A 21,511-nucleotide genomic window follows, 5' to 3' on the forward strand; every position below is an offset into this window, starting at 1 on the left:
ACATACACAGGATGTTCGAAGTCTTTTTTTTCTTTTCATTTAAAAAAATTTTTATTTAAAGTTTTGAGTTCCAGTTTCTATCCCTTCCTTCCTCCCTTCCTCTCCCCCCTCCCTGAGATGGCAAGTCATCAGATATATGTTACACATATGCAGTTATGTAAAACATTTCCATATTAATCATTTTGTGTAAGACTCAAATAAAAGAAAAAAATGAAAGAAAGAAAGTGAAAAATAGCATGCTTCAGTCTGTATTCAATCAATATCAGTTATTTCTCTGGAGGCAGATAGTATGCTTCATCATTAGTCCTTTGGGATTGTCTTAGATCACTGTATTGCTGAGAACAGCTAAGTCATTCACAATTCTTCATCAAACAATATTGCTGTTGCTATGTACAATGTTCTCCTGGTTCTGCTCATGTTACTATGCATCAGTTTGTGTAAGTCTTTTCAGGTTTTTCTGAAATCATCCTGCTTGTCATTTCTTAGGGCACAATATTATTCCATTACAATCATATGCCACAGCTTGTTTAGCCATTGTTTAGCTAAATAATTGAGGGGCATTCCTTTGATTTCCAATTCTTAGACACCACAAAAAGAGCTGCTGTAAATATTTTTTGTACAAATAGGTCCTTTTCCCTTTTTTATGAATGTTTTTCGGATATAGATATAGCAGTGGGATTGCTGGATCAAAGGGTATGCACCATTTTATAGCCTTTTGGGCATAGTTCCAAATTCTCTCTAGAATGGTTGGATTGGTTCACAACTCCATCAACAACGCATTAGTGTCCCAGTTTTCCCACATTCCCTCCAACATCCAACACTTTACTTTTTTGTCACATTAGCCAATCTGATAGGTGTAAGGTGATAGCTCAGGATTGTTTTAATTTGCATTTCTTTAATCAATAGTGATTTAGAGCATTTTTCCATATGACTATAGATAGCTTTGATTTCTTTGTCTGAAAACTGGTTGTTCATATCTTTTGACCACTTATAAGTTGGTGAATGACTTGTGTTTTTATAAATTTGCCTCAGTTCTCTATATATTTGAGAAATAAGGCCTTTATCAGACATACTTGTTGCAAAAAATTTCTCCCAGTTTTCTGCTTTCCTTATAATTTTGTTTGCACTGGTTTTGTTTGTATAAAAACTTTTTAATTTAATATAATCAAAATGATCAATTTTACATTTTGTAATGCTCTCTATATCTTCTTTGATCTTAAATTCTTCCCTTAGCCATAAATCTGACAGATAAACTATTCCATGCACTCTTAATTTGCTTATGGTATCATGCTTTATGTATAAATCATGTGCCCATTTTGACCTTATCTTGGTATATGGTGTGACATGTTGGTCTATACCTAGTTTCTGGATACTGTTTTCCAGTTTCCCCAGAAGTTTTTGTCCCAAAAGTTTGGATCTTTGGGTTTATCATATCCTAGATTATTATGGAAATTTACTATAATGTAATTTGTACCTAATCTATTCCACTGATCTATCATTTTATTCCTTAGCCAGCGCCAGATTATTTTGATAATTACTGCTTTCTAATACGGTTTGAGATCTGGTAAAACTAGTCCACCTTCTTTTGCATTTTTAATTGATTCTATTGATATCCATGAGCTTTTGTTCTTCCACATGAATTTTGTTATTATTTTCTCTAGCTCTGTAAAATAATTTTTTGATAGTTTGATTGGTATGGTACTGAATAAATAAATTAATTTAGATAGAATTACCATTTTTATTATATTGCCTTGGCCTATCCATGAGCAATTAATATTTTTCCAATTGCTTAGATATGACTTCATTTGTGTGAAAAGTGGATTTATTATAGGTGTTTTCATATAATTCCTGAGTTTGTCTTGGTAGTTAGACTCCCAAGTATTTTATATTGTCTATAGTTATTTTAAATGGAATTTCTCTTTCTATCTCTTGCTGCTGAGCTTTGTTAGTAATATATAGAAATGCTGATGATTTACGTGGGTTTATTTTGTATCCTGCAGCTTTGCTAAAGTTACTAAAAATTTCAAGTAGTTTTTTAAGTTGATTCTCTAGGATTTTCTAAATATAAAATCATATCAGCTGCAAAGAATGATAATTTTGTTTACCCATTGCCTATTCTAATTCCTTCAATTTCTTTTTCTTCTCTTGCTGCTATAGCTAACATTTCTAGGACTATTAAATAATAGAAGTGATAATGGGCATCCTTGCTTCACCCCTGATTGTAATGAGAAGGCTTCTAGCTTATCAATGCTTGCTGAGAATTTTAGATACACATTACTTATCATGTTAAAGTAAGCTCCATTTATTCCTACGCTCTCTAGTGTTTTTAATCAGGACAGATCCTGTATTTTGTCGAAGGCTTTTTCGGCATCTATTGAGATAATCATGTGATTTCTGTTGATTTTGTTATTGATATGGTCAATTATGCTGATAGTTTCTCTAATATTGAACCAGCTTTGAATCCCTTATATAAATCCCACCTGTTCACAGTGTATGATCCTTGTGATATATTACTGTACTCTCCTTGCTTTTTTTTTTAAACTTAAAAATTTTCCATCAATATTCATTAGGAAAATTGGTCTATAGTTTTCTTTCTCTGTTTGACTCTTCCTGGTTTGGGTATCAGCACTATATTTGTGTCATAAAAGGAATTTGGTAGCACTTCTTCTTTGCCTATTTCCCAAATAGTTTAAATAATATTGGTATTATTTGTTCTTTAAATGTTTGGTAAAATTCACTTGTGAATCCATCTGGTCCTGGGGATTTTTTCTTAGGAAATTCATTGATGGCTTGTTCAATTTCTTTTTGTTATTCTTTTGTTAATCTGGGTAATTTATATTTTTGTAGATATTCGTCCATTTCATTTAGATTGTCAAATTTATCGGCATATGATTGGGCAAAATAGCTCCTAAAAATTGTCTTAATTTCCTCTTTATTGGTGGTGGGTTCACCCTTTTTATTTTGGATACTAGTAATTTGATCTTCTTTTTTTCTTTTTTTAAAATCAAATTAACCAATGGTTTATCCATTTTATTGGTTGTTTCCCCCCTCCCCCATAAAACTAGCTTTTAGTTTTATTAGTTCAATGTTTTTCTTACTTTCAATTTTATTAATCTCTCCTTTGATTTTCAAGATTTCCAATTTGGTGTTTAATTGGAGATTTTTAATTTGTTCTTTTTCTAGTTTTTTTAGTTGCATGCCCAGTTCAATGATCTGCTTTTTCTCCATTTATTGATGTAAGCAACTAGAGATATAAATTTTTCCTTAAGTACCTCTTTGGCTGCATCCCATAACTTTTGGTATGTTGTCTCATTGTCATTTTCTTTAGTGAAATTATCTATTGTTTCTATGATATGTTCATTGACCCACTTATTTTTTAGGATTAGATTATTTACTTTCCAAATAATTTTTAATCTCTCTTTCCATTATCCAATATTAAATGTAATTTTTATTGCATTGTGACCTGAAAAGGATGTGTTTACAATTTCTGCTTTTCTGCATTTAGTTGTGAGGTTTTTATGTCCTAATCCAGGGTTGGGGAACTGACCCTATTTTGAGGTTTTTTTGGTAAAGATACTGGAGTGGTTTGCCATTTCTTTCTCCAGCTCTTTTGACAGATGAGGAAATTGAGGCAAAGAGGATTAAGTGACTCACCAAGGGTGACACAGCTAAGTGACTGAAGTCACCTTTGAACTCAGGTCTTCCTATTATTCCTATTATTATCTGTTTCCTCCTGTAACTCATTCAAGTTCTTCAAAAGTTTAGATGCTATGCCATTTGGTGCAAATGTTTATAGTATTGATATCACTTCATTGTCTATGGTATCTTTCAGCAAGATATGGTTTCCTTCTTTATCTCTTTTAACTAGATCTATTTTTGCTTCTGTGTTCCAGGTCTTACTGCAATTTCCTTCCTTTATTTCAGTTTTCTGTCCCCCTATTCCTCCCTCTGCAAGCACAATTTAAAACTCAGCCTCAGCCTTTCCTTATCTGTTAAATGAGGAATAATAATATCTTTCTCATGGGATTTTGTGAGGATCAAATGAGGTGATACATGCAAAGTGCTTTCCTCTGTGTGTGTGTGTGCGTGTGTGTGCACGCACTATTGTGTATACACACACACATAGTGGAAAGAGCAATGGATTTGATGTCAAAAGGCTCGAATATCCATACTAACTGAGTGCCCCGTAGACAAGTCATCAGAACCTCTCTGGGCATCAGTTTCTTCATTTCTAATATGATAATATTTATATAGTTTGCAACACTGGAACAGTGGAAACCACTGTCAGCTTTCATCATTCCTTTTTTGGTCTTGTCCGAGTCCTCCTGACCCTATTTTGAGCTTTTTTTTGGCAAAGATACTGGAGTGGTTTGCTATTTCCTTCTCTAGCTCTTTTTACAGATGAGGAAACCGAGGCAGAGAGGGTTAAGTGACTCGCCAAGGCAGACAGCTAAGTGTCTGAGGCCACATCTGAACTCAGGTCTTCCTGACTCCAAGCCCGGCGCTCTAACCACTGAGTCACTTAGAGGTCCTTTATCACCCTTTTACAATTGCAGAAAGCCATGCACAGTTTTCCCGCAGCTTCTCACTTTCTTGGGGGGAGCCGGGGTGGAAGCGTGTGGCTCGATCCTGCACAGCGGCTTTCCTGGCGCGCGGGCACGAGACGCGGGGGCGCGCACGCGCGGTGCGCCCTGCTCCGGCCTCCCTAGGGTTCCCGGCCCTCCTCGCCGCAGCCTCAGCGACTTTCCAGCCAAAGCTGGAGCCATTACGGCTGCGCGGGGGCGGGGCGGAGAACACGGAAGGTGGGGGCTGCGGCTGCCGTCCCGGGGCGGAGGGCGGGAGCACGGGGCGGTGTGAGGGGAGTGGGGCCAGGGCGTGGGGATGTGTATGCGGATGACAGTTGTGGGGTAGGGGGCCGCCCCAGACGGAGGGGAGGGGGAGCAGGAAGAGGAAGAGACCCCGGTGGCGGCGGCGGCGGCGGCAGCGGCAGCGAAGATGCTGGAGACCCTGAAAGAGAGGCTGCTGAGTGTGCAGCAGGATTTCACCTCCGGGTGGGTAAAGTGCAGGCGAGGGAGAGGAAGTGCACCGAGAGCCGCGGGGCCTCAGGTGCCGGGGGCAGGGGCAGAGAGGGGGGGAAACGGTCCAGCCGGAGCCTCTCCCCCGAGCCCTTCCCTCCGCGCTCCAGCCCCGCTTCCCTCCGGGCCGGGGGGGCGAGAACTGGCGCGGCGCCCGAGAGTCACGAACTTTCCCCGAGTCTGCGGGGGCTGGAGGAACTTCTGTCCCAACCTCGGCCCTGCCTCTCCGCCCCTCCGCCCCTCCCTCCTCTCGGCCGGCGCGCCTCCCTCTTCCTCCCCTCCCCCCCGCTTTGAGCGCGCCCCCCGCCGCGAGCGGGACGCCCCCCCCCCACCCCCTGGCAGCGCGCCTTCCTCCAGCCGTGCCCGCGGTGCCGCAATGTCCGAGCCGGTGCCCCGGGTCTGCCCTGCCCTCCCCTCTGCAGCCGCTGAACGCGGGCAGTCATGTGAACTGCGCCTCTCCCCCTCTGCCGTCCCCCCTCCCACTTCCTCCGCTCTCCTCTGCCCTAGGGTTGGCACACAGACGGAGTACGGCGATGCCCCCGGGGACGTTGCTGCTTGTCTTCATGCATTTAACTTAATGGACTTCTCCTGCGCGAGCCCCGACGGGTGGTCTCTAGTACTTTGGGGAACGGGCATCGTCTCTGAGACGAGGAAGCCTAGAGCCTGCACCGCTCCGGAAGCCCATCTCCCCATTCCTTTTTCCTCACCTTTCCGTCTCTCCCCATCCCCGGTCAGTAGCACCTCAGTCTGAAAATTTGCCCTCCTCCCCCAGGCCCATGTCTCTGCATGCCCATGCAGAGTTTGACGCTTGAGTCACTGCGGTAACCTTGGCCCAGCCGCTTGGTTGTTTCAGAGTCGTTGCCTTCCGAAGATGTTTTATAGCCTGCTCTAAGTAAAATTTTAGTAGAAGCATAATTTGGAGGTTAATGCAGTTCCTTTTGGAAGTTTGAAATACTAGAAGAAAACTTTAACGCATGTTATGCTTTTTGCTTTTGCACCACTTCAAAGTGTCATCTGTCAGTTATGTTTAGCTGCAAATCCCTTTGGAAGCACTGTTGATTGTGAGTTCCTTTCAAAGTAGAATGTGAATTTGTGTTGCTTTATAAGTTTCTGTATAGAAAATAGAAGCTAAGTCACTTCACTGGGTTTCTTTGAAAGGATGTCCAAGCAGTACCTGTCTTTTGGATATTTCGGATGTAACTTCATAGAATCTTGGATTTAGAGCTGGAAGGGATCTCAGTGATAGTCTATTCCAGGCATTCTAAAACTTTTTGTATGTCATGGACCCTTTCGCCAGACTGGTGGAGCCTGTGGACCCCTCTCTCAGAATAATATTTTAAATGAGTAAAACAGGATTACAAAGGAAAACACATTTCTCATCCAGGTTCAGAGACCCTCTGTCCACAAAACCCTGAGCTAGTCAAACCCCATGATTTCATAGATGCATGACTTAAGCCCAGAGAAGCTGAGGCTTAGCAGGGCAAGATCAGCGATAGGATAAGGGGACAAGGGATTCCAGAGAAGAATACAGTGTATAGTTGAACTGGTTTAATAAGGGAAGGAGGGAGAGTGTAGCTGAAGCAGGGATAGATGGTCTCCAAAAGAACTGAAGGTTCATTCAGTCAATTAACATTTATTAAATGTGTACTAGATACTAAACACTGTGCTAAGCACTAGGGATACAAAAGACAGTCCCTTGCCTTCAAGGAGTTAATAGTTGGAGGTTATGATGAGGACAAAGAACAGGTTTTTGGTTGTCAGGCAGAGAGAGAAGTAGAATGACAACAGGAGCATCTGGAGAGCCTTGCTGTTTATAAAAAAAAAAAACTCTTTTCAGTGGTAATCTAAAAGCACAAATAGCTCTAGTTGTGGGCAGTCAGGGCCCTTTGGACTTGGTGGATTTCTGTAGACCAGGTGAGTTACCATGTCCTTTACCATATCCAGCTCTGATGACCAGATACGTTTCTATGTGGAGATGAGGAAAGCTAAGTGTCATTGTATGTTTGTTATATATCCTTGCTGTGTTAGGGTAAGTAAGCCTACTTTTGTTGATTTTTTAAATGATTTACAAGTGCTTCATTTTGTCCCAAAATGGAACCTGAACTAAGAGAGTGCTGGTGTTAGAGCTGTCCTGATATCTTCAGCTTTTCTCTTAAGTGAAAATGATGGATTTCTTGTCATGTTTCTCACATGGGGCATATTGGATGGTATTTAGTACGGAACCACCACCACCATGTCTCGGTGGCACTGTGGGAATTTGGCATGAGGAGGATTAATAATAATTGACATTTTATATATGTAAGATTGCATCTATAAGAAAGGAACTTCTTGGGGACATTTTTGAAAACTGATCTTTCCACTTAGGGGTTATCTAAACTGAGGCCAGTTCAGGGCTAGCTCCTCTGGGATCATTTCAGACGGGATTCAAACTCCTGTGTTTTGGTTTATTTTACCGATTTCCAATCAATGGACAAACTAATTAGACACCATCAGCCTGTTAACTGACAGGTGCGCACATGCTTGAAGTTAGAGAAGAAACTGATCTGTTATGTTTATGCCAGTGGATTGTGAGCATTGGTAAGTTCCTATATGCTTGAAATCAATCGTAAGCATTTATTAAGTGCTTAATCAATGGTATTTAAAATTTAGCTGGGAGAGTTGGCTGGACCAGACCAGATCAAGTACACAGTAAGAAAACTCTTCCTGCTGGAGATGATACTTTGCCAGGCACTATTCCGTACATTGGGGATACAAATATAATAAATGAAATAGCTCCTACCTACAAAGAGCTTACATTCTACTTGGAGAGGCAAGTCTATAAATACAGGGAATAAATACAAATAGGTAAAGATTAGTTAAATACAAGGTAGTTGGAGAGTGAAGGAACTAGTAGTTGAGGGGATCAGGAAAAGTTTCATGTAGAAGGTGGTGCTTGAGCTGTATTTTGAAGGGAGAGAGTGATTCAGATGGAGTAAAGAGGGTATGTGTTCCAAGCTTGGGGGAAGGGGGACAGCCAGTGCAAAGACAGAGAAATAGGGGATGGAGTATCATATGTGAGGAACCGAGAAGAGTCCAGTCTGGTTGCATGAGAGAGAGAGTGAGAGAGAAAAAGATACAATGATAGGGGCAAGGTTGTGAAGGACTTTAAAAGCTAAATAGAGGAGGTTATGTTTGGTTCTAGTGGCAGTAGGAAGCCACTGGATTTTAATGAGTGCTTAACATGGTCAGATTTGCATTTAAAAAATCACTTTGGCAATAGTGGTGTAGAGAATGTACCAAAGTAGGGAGAGACTTGAGGATATTTTTGGTGGCAGAATTAGTACAAGGATTTTTGATTCTGTGATTAATCAACTTTTACTTTAATCCTTGTTAACTTCAGAGTGAATGTGTGCACAAGGGGTGAGGGGTGAAAAATGTGTTGAAAAATATAACTCAGGTTTGAGAAGAGGAAGAAGTTGAAGACTTATGGATTACTCAGAAACATCACATCCGCATATCACGAATAGTGAGTTGGAAAGAAATGGATCCAGTAAGCACCAAACTGATCAATAATCAGACAAGGGAAGCACAGGGAAATGTTTGGGTTTGGTAGCATCATTGGAATATTCTACAGACCAGCTAGATAGTAAAAGGAAACATATGAGGCAGAGAAACAAATTATAAGCTTTGTAAGAGTCAGCTATCTGTAGTCAGGTCAACTAGTTAAGTAAAAGGTAAAAATTAACACCAAATTTGAAGAAAGGATAAAGATAAGTCACTGTAGTCTAATAACCTTCAGCCTGACCTATTGGAGTGGACTACTTGGTTTTTTTTAGGGGGGGGGGACATTTATTTATTTATTTATTTTTAATTTATTTTTAAATTTTTTTATTTTTAATGGTAATTTTTGTTTATTTTTTTGTTTTCAACATTTACTTCCACAAGATTTTGAGTTCCAAATTTTCACTCCATCTTTCCCCTCCCTCCACCCCAAGATGGCATGCATTCTAACTACCCCTTCCCCTAGTCTGCCTTCCCTTCTATCTCTCCCACCTTCTCTTATCCCCTTCCCCTTCAATTTTCCTGTGGGGCAGGATGGATTTCTGTACCCCATTTCCTGTATTTCTTATTTCCCAGTTGCATGTGAAAACATTTTTTTTTAAAACATGTGTTTTTAAAACTTTGGGTTCCAAATTTTCTCCCTTCGTCCCTCCCCACCCACCCTCATTGATAAGGCAAGCAACTAAATATAGGTTATATATGTGCAGTTATGCAAAACACTTCCATAGTAGACATGCTGTGAAAAACTAACTCTATTTCCCTTAACCCTATTCCGCCCATCCATTTATTCTATTCTTTCTTTTGACCCTGTCCCTCCTGAGAAGTATTTGCTTCTGGTTACTCCCTTTCCCAGTCTGCCCTCCTCTCTGTCATTCCCCTACTCTCTTGTCCCCTTCCCCCTCTATTTTCCTGTAGGGTAAGACAGATGTCCACACCCAATTGAGTGTGTATGTTATTCCCTCCTTAAGTCAATTCCTATGAGAATAAGATTCACTCATTCCCTCTCACCTTCCCCTGTTTCCCCTCCACTGTAGGAGCCTTGTCTTTTCTGGTTTTTTTTTTTTGTGGGATAATTTACCCTGTTCTACCTCTCCCTTTCTCCTCCTAGTATATTCATCTCTCACCCCTTAATTTTATTCTCCAGATATGATCCCTTCATTTTCAACTCACCCTTTGCCCTCTATCTGTCTATCTATATGTACGTACATATAATTTTTTCCCCTCCAACTACCCAAATACTGACAAAGGTCTCATGAGTTACAAATATCATCTTTCCATGCAGGAATGTAAACAGTTCAACCTTAAGAAGTCTCTTATGATTTTCTCTTTCCTGTTTACCTCTTCATGTTCCACTTGAGTCTTGTATTTGAAAATCAAATTTTCTATTCAACTCTGGTCTTTTCATCAAGAATGCTTGAAAGTGGAATGGACTACTTGTGCCAAAAATGGGGAATTAAAAAAAAAAAAACAACTATTTTCATTTGGATTATCACCATTTCCTGCAAAAACTTAGCCAGTGTAAAGGAATACCCATAATAAGGAGGCCAAAAGCACTCAAGAACCATTTTAGCCAGAAAATAATTACTCTCTTTGGGAAGTGGAGTGACATGGCAACCAAAAGTAATTCTAGTTCCAAATACAAAGTTGTTCACAAAACATTATGGAGAAGAGTGGTAAAAGATTTTGATCTGTGTCAACTCATAGAACAAGGAAAGACAGTGGGCATGAAAACAAGTATTCAGAAAATGTTCTCAGACCAAAGTCAGCCATATCCTTCCGAGAGCATTTATAGACAAAACCAGTAGGAGGACAACAAATAGAAAGTGGAACTAATATGCAGTTCTATAATCTTTTCATTGTCTGTGACAGAACCATAGCAGTTGGACTTTAATAATTCCTTTCATCATTGATATTTGTTGAAATGGCACTGAAAACAAAGCTAGGAAGGGTGACTTGACCAGACCAAGGAGACAGTAAGGAAATATCGCCATGCTGGAGGTGACACAATTTTGGAATAATTAAATAATACTTTTTGTTTGGTTGTTTTTAGGCAATTGGGGTTAAGTGACTTGCCCAGGGTCACACAACTAGTAAGTGTCAAGTGTCTGAGGTCAGATTTGAACTCAGGTCCTCCTGACTCCAGGGCTGGTGCTCTATCCACTCCGCCACCTAACTGCCCCTAAATAATACTTTTAAAAGATATTTAAGGAGAAAGTACTAAGAAAATAGAAAAAAATCATAAAACATTATTAACTCAAAGGGCTAATTAAGAAAACATTAATAACTGGATGGTACAGTGGATAGAACCCTGAGCCTGCAGTCAGGAAAACCTGAGTTCAAATGTGGCCTCAGACGCTTATTAACTATATGACCCTGGGCAAATCATTTAACCTCTTGACAGTTTCCTCATCTGTAAAATAAGGATAAGAATAGCACCTACATGGTAGGGTTGTTAGGAGGACCATTGTAAAGTGCTTAGCACAGTGCCTGGCACATAGTAAACGCTATATAAAGGTTAGCTCTAGCTATTATTATAATTAATAATTAATAATAATCAATAATAATTATGAATAAATAATAAAGCAGATGTCTGCATTCTCCTTTTTGTGAGGATGAGCTCTGTACATATGAAAGTTATTATTGATGAAAATTTTAGAGGGGAAACAGGCTTTGCAAGCAATTCTTTATGGTAGAACACATTTTCATAATAATGCAATTGACTGAATAGCACATAGAACACAAGAACCTTTTGTTTGTTTTTTTAAGAGAAGAAGCATTTAACTGACAGCAAAGTATAACCTTAAAGAAAGGCTCACCTACTACATCGAATCTTTTATGCATTTGGTAAGATCTTTCACAGAGTCTAGTTGGATGGTATCTCAGAAGCCTTCTAGTCCTACCAGAGAGTAGTCATCCAGACTTTGATTATAGGCCTCTATTGAGGGGCAGTCTACTTCCTTCCAAGGCAAGCCATTCCATTTTTGGATAGTTGTAATTATTAGGAATTCTTTCTCTCTAGACTCATTCTGTCTCTGCAACTTCCAGCCATTGTTCCTAGTTTTACCTTCTGGGTCCAGCAGAACAAATCTAATTCCATTTGTGCATAACTGATTTCAAGTATGTGAGGGATTGTTGTCATTCCCCTGCCCCCTTCCCTAGTTCTTCTCTGGGCTAAATATTCCCAGTTACATCAACCGGTCTTCGTACGAAGTAATTTTGAAGCACTTTTGCATCCTGCTTTACCTCCTTTGGATGCTTTGCAGTTAGGACTTTTTCCTTATCTTTTGTTTGTGAAGCTGATTTTTTTGAACCTAAGTGTACTATATTTGTCCTATTAGAATCTATCCAAGTTCTATCCAAGTTTTGGTTTGTTGATAACTTTCTGGATCCTGACTCAATCATCTAATGTATCAATGTTCCTTTTTAGCTATGTGTCATTGCAGATTTGATAAGGATGCTATTTATTATTTTATTCAAGTGTCAAGCACAGATCCCTGTGGAAGTCTACTAAGAGATTCCTCCAAAGCTGACATTGAACCATCATTGATTATTCTTTGGGCTTGGCCAGTCAATTAATTCTAAGTCTAAGTAGACTACCTTCATCTAGTGCCCATCTTGCCACCTTATTCACAGTAACATACCTTTCCAGATATTTGCTTGAATCTAGATAAACTATATCTACATCATTTTTTTGATCTACCAGTGTAGTAATCCTGCCTAAAAAGGAAGTCTAGTCAGACCTCTTCTTGGTTTATTATTGATGAAGCCCAATGCTAATTCAGTAATCTCAGCATCATCATTTTCTAGATGTTCACTAGGTATTTTTTAAACAAAATATTCTACAATTTTTCCAGAAATCGAAGATAAGCACATTGGCCTAAAGAGACTACATTTTCTTCCTGTTAAAAAAATTAAAACACTCTTGCTTTGTTGTCCTCGAGAAACCTCTCTCTTGTTCATGTTCATTCAAAAATCACTAAGTTGGTATTATAGTCCCATTCATTAGTTCTTTGAGTACCAGTTATGTCTTCTTTCCAAAGTCTGTTATTGCTGTCCTTTCCACTCTAACCTATGGTTCTATTTCTTCTCTGATCCTTCTTTTTGGCTCTGATTGTAGCTATAAAAAACCTAAATCCTTTTCTATTCTTAGCTTGCTTTGCCAGCCTCAGTTCACCTTAGACTTCACGACTTCTTACAGTATCCTTGTAGGACCATGTTACATACTTTTATACTTATCTACCACTATCTATCCTTCTTTTGTTCTTCTGTATTTGCTTTTTAAAAATCTTAGTACTTCTGATCATTTTAATGAGCACCCATGATTCCAGAGGACCTCTGATGAAACATGCAACTCACTCCATGATAGAAAAAAAACACATTTTTGGACTTGGGCAATGAGAAAATTTTGTTATGCTTGATTAAATATATTTGTAAGAAGGGTTAAAAATATGTGTGTGTGCGTGAATGAGAAGTTATAGATAGGGGAGCTTCCTCCCTCCAAAAAAAAAAAGAGAGAAAGGAAGATCAATGAAACATTTTTAAAAATGCACAGATGAAAACAGGGCAGAAAGACTAACATAAGCAGAATAGCTTTGAAAGTTACATGTTGAATTTATCATATAATTAAGAAAGAAAAGTAATCTGTATATAAAAGATTCACAGGTTATTGTACCAAACTCTGTTGCACAATGTATATGGAAATGCTCATTTTGTTTGATGTTTAAGTTCAGCATTAAAAAAATAAAATTATAAACAAAATTAATCTTAGTTCTGCATCTGTATCATGTTCATTAGACAATGCTTCCCTCTCTTCCTTATCAGTATTGTGGGGTTTTTATTTTTGTTTTTTTGTTATTCCACAGTTTAATTCTTGGGTGCTGTCCATTCTTCGTAGGCTGATTTTTCTGTATTTTTGGCTATCTTTTTTTTGTTCCCTGTAATCTTTGGAACCTATTTGCCCCCAAATCTAGGGTGAATATCAGACTAAGACAGACTTTACACACTTCAAATTGTCAGAGTGGCCACTTACCCCCAACATTCCTATCATTTCTTTATCATCAGCCTTTTGCTCTTTTTTGGTAAGAATCCAGTCTAGCATAGCAGTCTCCTTCATGGATTGGTTCCCTCATCTTTTGATAGATGATATAAAGGCAAACTATGAAGTTATTAGCTGCTTGATTTTTGTCAGAGATTGAGAGCTCCAGTAGATATCTGAGTAACGAAAAAATCCCCCATAACTACTACATCATGCCTCAGTGCTAAGCTTATAACCTGTTTCTCTGCTTCATATGTTTCCTTTTACTATCTAGCTGGTCTATAGAATATTCCTATGATGCTATCAAACCCAAATTCCCTGTGCTTCCCCAGTCTGATTCTTGAATTTTACTCTTACTACATTTTCTTAATATACAGTGATCCTGATACAACTTAGGATGAGTTGTAATCTGTACCTAGGGAGGTAATAGCTACATTAATGAAGTCAGAGTCACGAAAGTATTGAAGGGATACAATGTAGGTGGATTGGTACTGGGAAAGGCCTGAAAATCCTACATTTTTCTTTTTAAATCAGACTGGGTCTTGGGTTTAAGGATGGGAGTGAATTAATTTTGGGCCACCTTCATGTTTCATGTCCACTGTGGAAAGTTCTAGTTTGATTTGAACTCTCCAGAATGCACTTCTCTTTAGAGACAATCAGAAATTTTGTAACTACCCTGGAGGACCTCTACCATGTATCTATAAGATGGGCATGATCTTTGAGTGGCAGCTATAAGCTGAAATGTGTGCCCTGTAGTGATTTTCATCTTGATTCATACTCCTGAGGCAATTTTAAGGCAAATTCAAACTGCCCAGACTTAAAGCATGTAGTGAGGGAAAACACAGCAGTCTAATTATGGGTCTGTTTGAGAGTATTCATCAATGTGATGAGCAGGTGCTTCCTGTGTATAGTACCATAAGTTCTTGAAGTTTGTCATGTAAATAACACATGTTAACTTCCCAGCTAGGCTAGACCTTAGCACAGGTTCAAAACAGGAAAGCTTCTGCACTGTGAGTGGCTTCTTCTTCCCTTCACCAGCCCCTGGTTACCCAAGTTCTGGGCACCTTCCCTTATCGGAACAATATTTGCTAAATTCATTCACACTAATTGTAAATGATTTCATAAAGCTTAAATAATTGAAGGCAAAGCCTAAAGGAAGAAAATCTTTGTAGAATTTTTTGCATCAATTAGGTATTGGAGATAGTAGGGTGTTTGGGGGGGGGGATGACAGAGCCACTGAAATCCTGCTGCTGACATATATGAAATTTTGCTAATGACTGATATCTCATGTAACATAAGGTATCAAGATATGTAGCAGGGGACGTATGAGTTATTTAGGGACATATTGTACCAGATCTGCTTGCCAGGCTTTGATAGTTGGTAAAGAGGAAAGAGTAAAGGAGAGTTCATAGGCTCTCGGAACTGGAAGAGACCTACGAGGTCATCCAGTAAAACTGTTCTATTTTATAGATGAGGAAACGGAGGCCCAGAGAGGCAGTGACTTGACCAAGAACACAGAAGTAGTAATTGACAGAATCAGAATTTGAATCAGGTCCTTTGCCTCCAGGTTCGATGTTCTTTTAATGGTGCTATACTGCTGATGTGAACAGACTTGGGTGAAGCATTTTCTGTGCATTTCACTAGTGTAAAAACTCATTCTAGCTTCTTTATGTTTTAACTGTTTTCATATGTAGAATAGATTTCAGAGTTCTCTGTGGCATTGTATAGATGTCTCCTATGCTGCTACTAGGTGTGTGTGGAGGGAAGGTTGGATACCTTGAAGAACTGGAAGCTTCCTGTTTTGAGTATTATAATCAGTACTTTCTTTTATGGTGTGAATAATAATAATGTAATAATGATGATAACTAGCCTTTAAATGTTTTAGTGTTTAAAGGTTTACAAAATGCTTTACATATGATTTCATTTGATCCTCAGAGCAATCCTGTGAGGAAGGTGCTATTATTATTTAAAGCAAAGGAAACTGAGGCTAGGAGAGAGATTCTGACCTGCCCAGGACCAGCCACTTAGTAAGTGGCTGAGGCTGAATTCACATTTGCAGTTTACACTGGGTCTTCAGATGTAAGATAGTAACAGTGGGTAGGAGCAGTATCAAAAACATCAAAGCAAGCACATAGATTATGCTGTCTCTGGCACAATCACAAGTGCTTTTCCTGAAGAGATGAGATAATTAGGTAATACTTGTAAATGGGATAATATTTGTAAAAAGCATTTAGCACGGTGCCTGGAACATAGCAGGTACTTTATAAAAGCTTCTTCCATCAGCATTATCTCTAGTAAAGTGCCTAAGAGATCATGATCCTCTTGCATGAAATCTGTCTTGGGATCTAAGCTTTTCTAGTATCTAGTAACTAGTAATCACTTTGCTGGTACTTAGTAACTACTCATTCAGTATTCTCTGACTCATTCACCAAAATTTCCCCTTTCGTGGGAGTCATATTATGGGGATGGCACCAGAGCTCTGCCCTTTTAGAGGTCTCTGCAGAAGAACTGCCCATTTCTTCTACAAAGGCTAATAAGGGTTCTTCCTCAGCTTCATCTAGAGACAGAAAACTGTTGCCTAGTCAGGTAAGGGATCCTCCTTCTCCCAAGTAAATATGTATTTAGCATAGTTATATAGCAACAATTTCACTTTTTCCATGCTGTTAGAAAGCAAGGCACCCAGAAGAAAATAAGCCTGCCAATTGAGGGGTACCTGAGCTTATTTTCCAGGGTGCACACAACCCTTTGGGGAGGGAGTACAGGATCTTGAGGCTCAGAAGGGACCTATGGAAGGAATAAGAAAGAGCTGGAGAGGATCAGTGAGAACTTTGTCTAAAAGCAGCCCATTCTCATTGGGTAAGTCTTTCTCAAGTCTGAATCCTAGAAACTAATGGATCAGAGCGCCTTTCCCCTTCCTAAGGTGGCATTGACTCTGGCAGTCAGGTGCATGATGATATAGCTGTTGCTTAGCTGGAACAAACCTCCAATTGGTACAAGTAGTCTAATTGAGCATGAATAGTTGCTTCATGCTTGGGATGATTGCATGGTTCTGTACCTAATGTAACATGGCATCACTACTGCAAAGTTCAGATTGGCAGTGAATCTACATCCTAACCGTTGCTGTTGTTATAATGATGCCTGTCAGTGGAGAACATATGTTGTCTCTGATGAGTGCTGACATGCCCCACAAATAACTATGCAGTTTTGATATCAGCAAAATAACTTCATCAGTCCTGACCCCAAAGGGTCATGCTTGTTCTCACCAGGCCGCAGACAGCATGACCAGCTTCATGACCACTACTACCTAGGAATCACTGTAGATAAAGATAAGAATTCAAGTCATTCCCCAATTGATAAATGGTCAAAGGATATGAACAGGCAGTTTTCAGGTGAAGAAATTAAAGCTATCTGTAGTCATGAAAAAATGCTCTAAATCACTGCTGATTAGAGAAATGCCAATCAAAATAACTCTGAGGTAGCATGTCACACCTGTCAGATTGGCTAACATGACAAAACAGGAAAATGATAAATGTTGGAGAGGATGAAGAAGAAGAAGGAACACTTATGCATCGTTGGTGGAGTTGTGAACTGATCCAACCATTTTGCAAAGCAATTTGGAACTATGCACAAAGGGCTATAAAAATGTGCATACCCCTTGACCTAGCAATAGCATTTCTAGGGCTGTATCCCAAAATGATCATAAAAATGGGAAAAGGACGCACATGTACAAAAATATTTGTAGCAGCTCTTTTTGTGGTGGCAAAGAATTGGAAATTGAAGGAATGTCCATCAATTGGGCAATGACTGAACAAGTTGTGGTATATGAATGCAATGGAATACTATTGTGTTATAAGAAATGATGAACAGGCAGACTTCAGAAAAACCTGGAAAGACTTACGTGAACTGATGCAGATTGAAATGAGCAGAACAGGAGAACAATGTACACAATAACAGCCACATTATGTGATGACTGACTTTGCCAGACTGAGCTCTTCTCAGCAATGCAAGGATCTAAGACAATTCCAAAAGAATCATGATGGAAAATGCTATCCTCATCCAGAGAAAGACCTTAGGAGTCTGAATGCAGATTGAAGCATACTATTTGCTGTCCTTTTTGTTTTGTTTTGTTTCTTTCTCGTGGTTCCTTCCATTAGTTCTAATTCTTCTTTACATCATGTCTAATGTGAAAGTATGTTTAATATGAATATATAAGTAGAGCCTATATCAGATTGCATGCCATCTTGGGGAGGGGGCAAGAGAGAGAGAGAGAATTTAAAACTCAAAACTTATGGAAGTGAATGTTGAAAACTAAAAATAAATTAATTATAAAAATAAATAAAAAATTTTTAAAAATCATTGCAGCAATCTAAAAATATTCAGTTATTTTGGTAAGGTTGAGTATTTTCATCTCCATAGTGTACATTAGGCTTCATGATATCTTCTTAGCGACCACTTATTTACTTTTCCTGGTGATATAAAATATTAAGACCGGAATTCTTAATTTTCTTTGTGCCATGGACCTCTTTGGCAGTCTGGTGAAGCCTCTAGTTCCCTTCTCAGAACAACACTTTTAAACATAAAATATATAGCATTACAAGAGGAATTATATCAAGATACAGTTAACAAAATATTTTTTTAAAAAACAAGTTCATGGACCCAGTGTTAATAACTTGCATATGGACTAGAGGCATTCTCCATCATTCATTTGACCCTAACCTTCATTCAGACTCTTTATCTTTTGCCATACCTTGCTTAACCCTTCCACTTTCCTCAGAGTCTGCTCTCTCCATTCTATTCTCTGCAGAGCCAAAAAATTGATGTGTGTAAAACACAGATCTGACCATGCCACTCCCATGCTAAGGAAGTTTCCGTGGCTTTCATTGCCTCTATGACAAGATACAAAATCTTCTGCTATATAAAATCTTTCATAATCTATCTTCAGCCTATCTTTCCAGACTTTCCACATTATTCCGCTTCACACAAAGATTGTCTTTTTTTGCCATTTCAGATACTCAACATTCTGTTTCTGTGCCTGACGTCTGGAATGCTCCCCCTTCTTACCTCTACCTCTTGTAACCTTTAGGTCCCTCTCAGATTTGGCTCAAACTGCTTCCTTTCCTTATTGCCCATGTTAGCGCTCCTACCTCCCCAGAGTTTACTTACTATTTCTTTTGTGTTTATTTATTCACGTCCATTTCCCCCCAATAGAGGTGGGCAAGGAACCAGCAAGATAGTGAGGATGGTTCTGGGGTCCTGTTGTACTGTTGATAGAGCTGTGAGCTGGTACAACCATTCTGGAAATCAGTTTGTAACTGTGCTCAAAGAACTATTAAATAGTTCATACTCTTTGACCTAGTGATACTGCTACTAAATATTTACCTCAAAGAGATCAAAAAAAAGAGGGAAAGGACCTTTATATACACAGATATTTATAGCAGCTCTCTTTGTGGTGGCAAAGAATTAGAAACTGAGAGCTGCCATCAGTTGGGGAATAGGTGACCCAATTATGGTGTATGAATGTGATGGAATACTGTTGTGTTGTAAGAAATGATGATGAAGATGGTTTCAGAGAAACCTGGATAAACTGGTATGAACTGATGCAAAGTAAAGTGTATGGGATTTGAAGGACAATTTATAGTCAACCCTCCACATTCATGGGTTTAAATTTCGTGACTTAAAGCATTTGGGTGATTTTATTACTAACCTAATTTTTGCTTTTGTGTTGGCAACCAGATACAGTAGAGAAAAAAAAATGAGAGGCACAATGCATGCAAATTTATATTCTCAAAAAGGAGCAAAGTATTTGTAAAAGTGTTCATGAATGCACTCCAAAAAGTGTTAAGTAACTTCACAAGTACACGTGGAGAAAATTGAAAACAATGGAAAAGTGGCTAAGTCTGTGACTAAAGGAAATGGTAGTCACCCCTGTCCTCTGACTGGCACTTGAAAGCTTCCTGCCTTCTCCACTGCCTGTGCCACTGGGCTCCTCAGAGAGCTGCACCAGGCTGGGCCCCAAGCCTCCCTGGGCAGGAGTTTTGAGCTCTGACCAGGGCTAGGGACTCACCCTGAGGCATGTGCTTTTCATCAGGAGCAGTTCAAGCAAAGAGCCAAAAGGGAGATTAGAGATGGCAGATGTCCCTTTTCTTTTTTTACCTCAAGATTCTTCTGACTTTGAAGCCCCTGTCCCTCCTGATCCTGTTAGATGTTGTTTCCTTCCCTTTGCATTTTATGGGTTATTTCATGATTACTGTGTTAAGAAAAACGCATATTATCAGAATTAATGTTATGTTATAAAGAATTGTATGCAGAAAAGTATATTTTCAGCGATCTCTTTAGCAAAAGATTACAGTTTCTGGTGATCACAGGAACCCAATCCCCTATTTTCCATAGGTTCAGTGTATCAACATTCATGTTTTTTGCTTTCGTGCTGTTTTGTAGGAACATTACCCCTGCAAAAGTTGAAGATTGACTATGTATGATAACAACAGTATTATAAAGACAAACAACTTTGAAAGATTTAGCAACTAATCAACACAATGATGAACGACAATTCTAGAAGACTCATGGTGAAACATGCTGCCCACCTCCAGTTAGAGAGATGATGGATTCAGAATGCAAATTGAGGCTTTTTTCTTTTTTTTTGACATGACTAATATGGGAATTTGTTTTGCTTGATCATACACATTTGAAACAGATTTTGTTTTTCTTGCTTTCTCAGTGTGGGAAGGGGAGAATTTGGAGCTGAAAATAAAATAAAATGGAATTTAAATTAATGGTCAACCTGAGAGGAAGAACAATATAACAGTTTTTTTTCTGCAGAAATAAGAGTGGTTTGCTGTTTATAAACAGATGCAAGTTTTTAAAATTAAAAATTAGACAACTTATCAGATAGTGATGTTCCAGTATTGTGCATATCTAATTTAAAAGCTTTTTTCTTATCTTTGCAAGTAATACAAAAATACAATAATATAATTTTATACTTAATTATAGGCTGAAGTCTTTAAGTGACAAGTCAAGAGAAGCAAAAGTTAAAAGCAAACAGAGGTATGACTGTGCTAAAATTTCTTTTTTGTAGAATCCATGAGTTTTAAGTTTATTTTTAGATAATACTGTTCACTAATTACTTTTAACCCAACCAATTTACTATCATCCCAACTAAATTTTTACATGTTTTGTTGTAGTAGTAATAAGTTATATCAGTAATGTCAGACATAAGTAGAAACCAATCCCTGTGGGCAGCATATTATCTTAAAAAAACATAAATCAACATTATGTATGTTATATTTTATTTATTTGGTTAAACACTTCCCAGTTATATTTTAACCTGGGTCAGTCTGTACTCACAAGTTTTGCTGCTGGATTTGATACCTCTGAGTTGTACAATAAAATTTATGATTCCTGGATATGAGAGATTTATGTTGGGTAAATACAGCTTAAAACAATTTTTAAAAATTTATCTACTCTGTAGTCTCCTAAAATTACTGATGAAGTAGAAAAAAATTATAAATGATCAGTTTTCATAGATTTATTTTGCTAGGTTTTTCTCTACTTGAATTTCAGAGAACCTTAGTGAATATTATCTGATAATTATTTATCATAGTTTCCATTTTAGAATTAAGAACAAAAAGAGGAATTTTGTACTAGAGAAAGCACATTAAAAACAGAAATATCCCTTGGCAAGTAAATAGCTTTGGAAACATTGCATGAAAACATATTAGTGTTGGTTTTGATGTTTTTCATTTTCAAAATAAAATAAAGTATGTGTCTGAATTTCATTTCCAACCTGAAGAAGAAATACTTTAATCATGAAGATTTTCTTTTGGTAACTGCAGTTCTAATGAAGTATTTATTAGATACCAAA

The 21,511-nt window shown here is 38.4% G+C and overlaps 1 protein-coding gene across 4 annotated transcripts in view; it reads left to right on the forward strand.

Moving 5' to 3' along the window:
* Window positions 1-4,897: 4,897 nt before the first annotated feature.
* The window catches only part of DTNBP1 (dystrobrevin binding protein 1), a 171,864-nt gene continuing 155,250 nt past the window's right edge, over window positions 4,898-21,511 (forward strand). The window contains exons 1-2 of one of the 4 annotated variants that reach the window (XM_027876444.1): window positions 4,898-5,051; window positions 20,641-20,694. In XM_027876444.1, coding sequence (XP_027732245.1) covers window positions 4,996-5,051; window positions 20,641-20,694 — 110 coding nt within the window. In that variant the 5' untranslated portion in view covers window positions 4,898-4,995. The remainder of the gene's footprint in view (window positions 5,052-20,640; window positions 20,695-21,511) is intronic. The other 3 variants (XM_027876364.1, XM_027876221.1, XM_027876291.1) reach the window with 3 other exon arrangements.

Source organism: Vombatus ursinus, unplaced genomic scaffold (assembly GCF_900497805.2).
Source record: "Vombatus ursinus unplaced genomic scaffold, bare-nosed wombat genome assembly UNPS02000577.1, whole genome shotgun sequence".
Classification (NCBI taxonomy): domain Eukaryota; kingdom Metazoa; phylum Chordata; class Mammalia; order Diprotodontia; family Vombatidae; genus Vombatus; species Vombatus ursinus.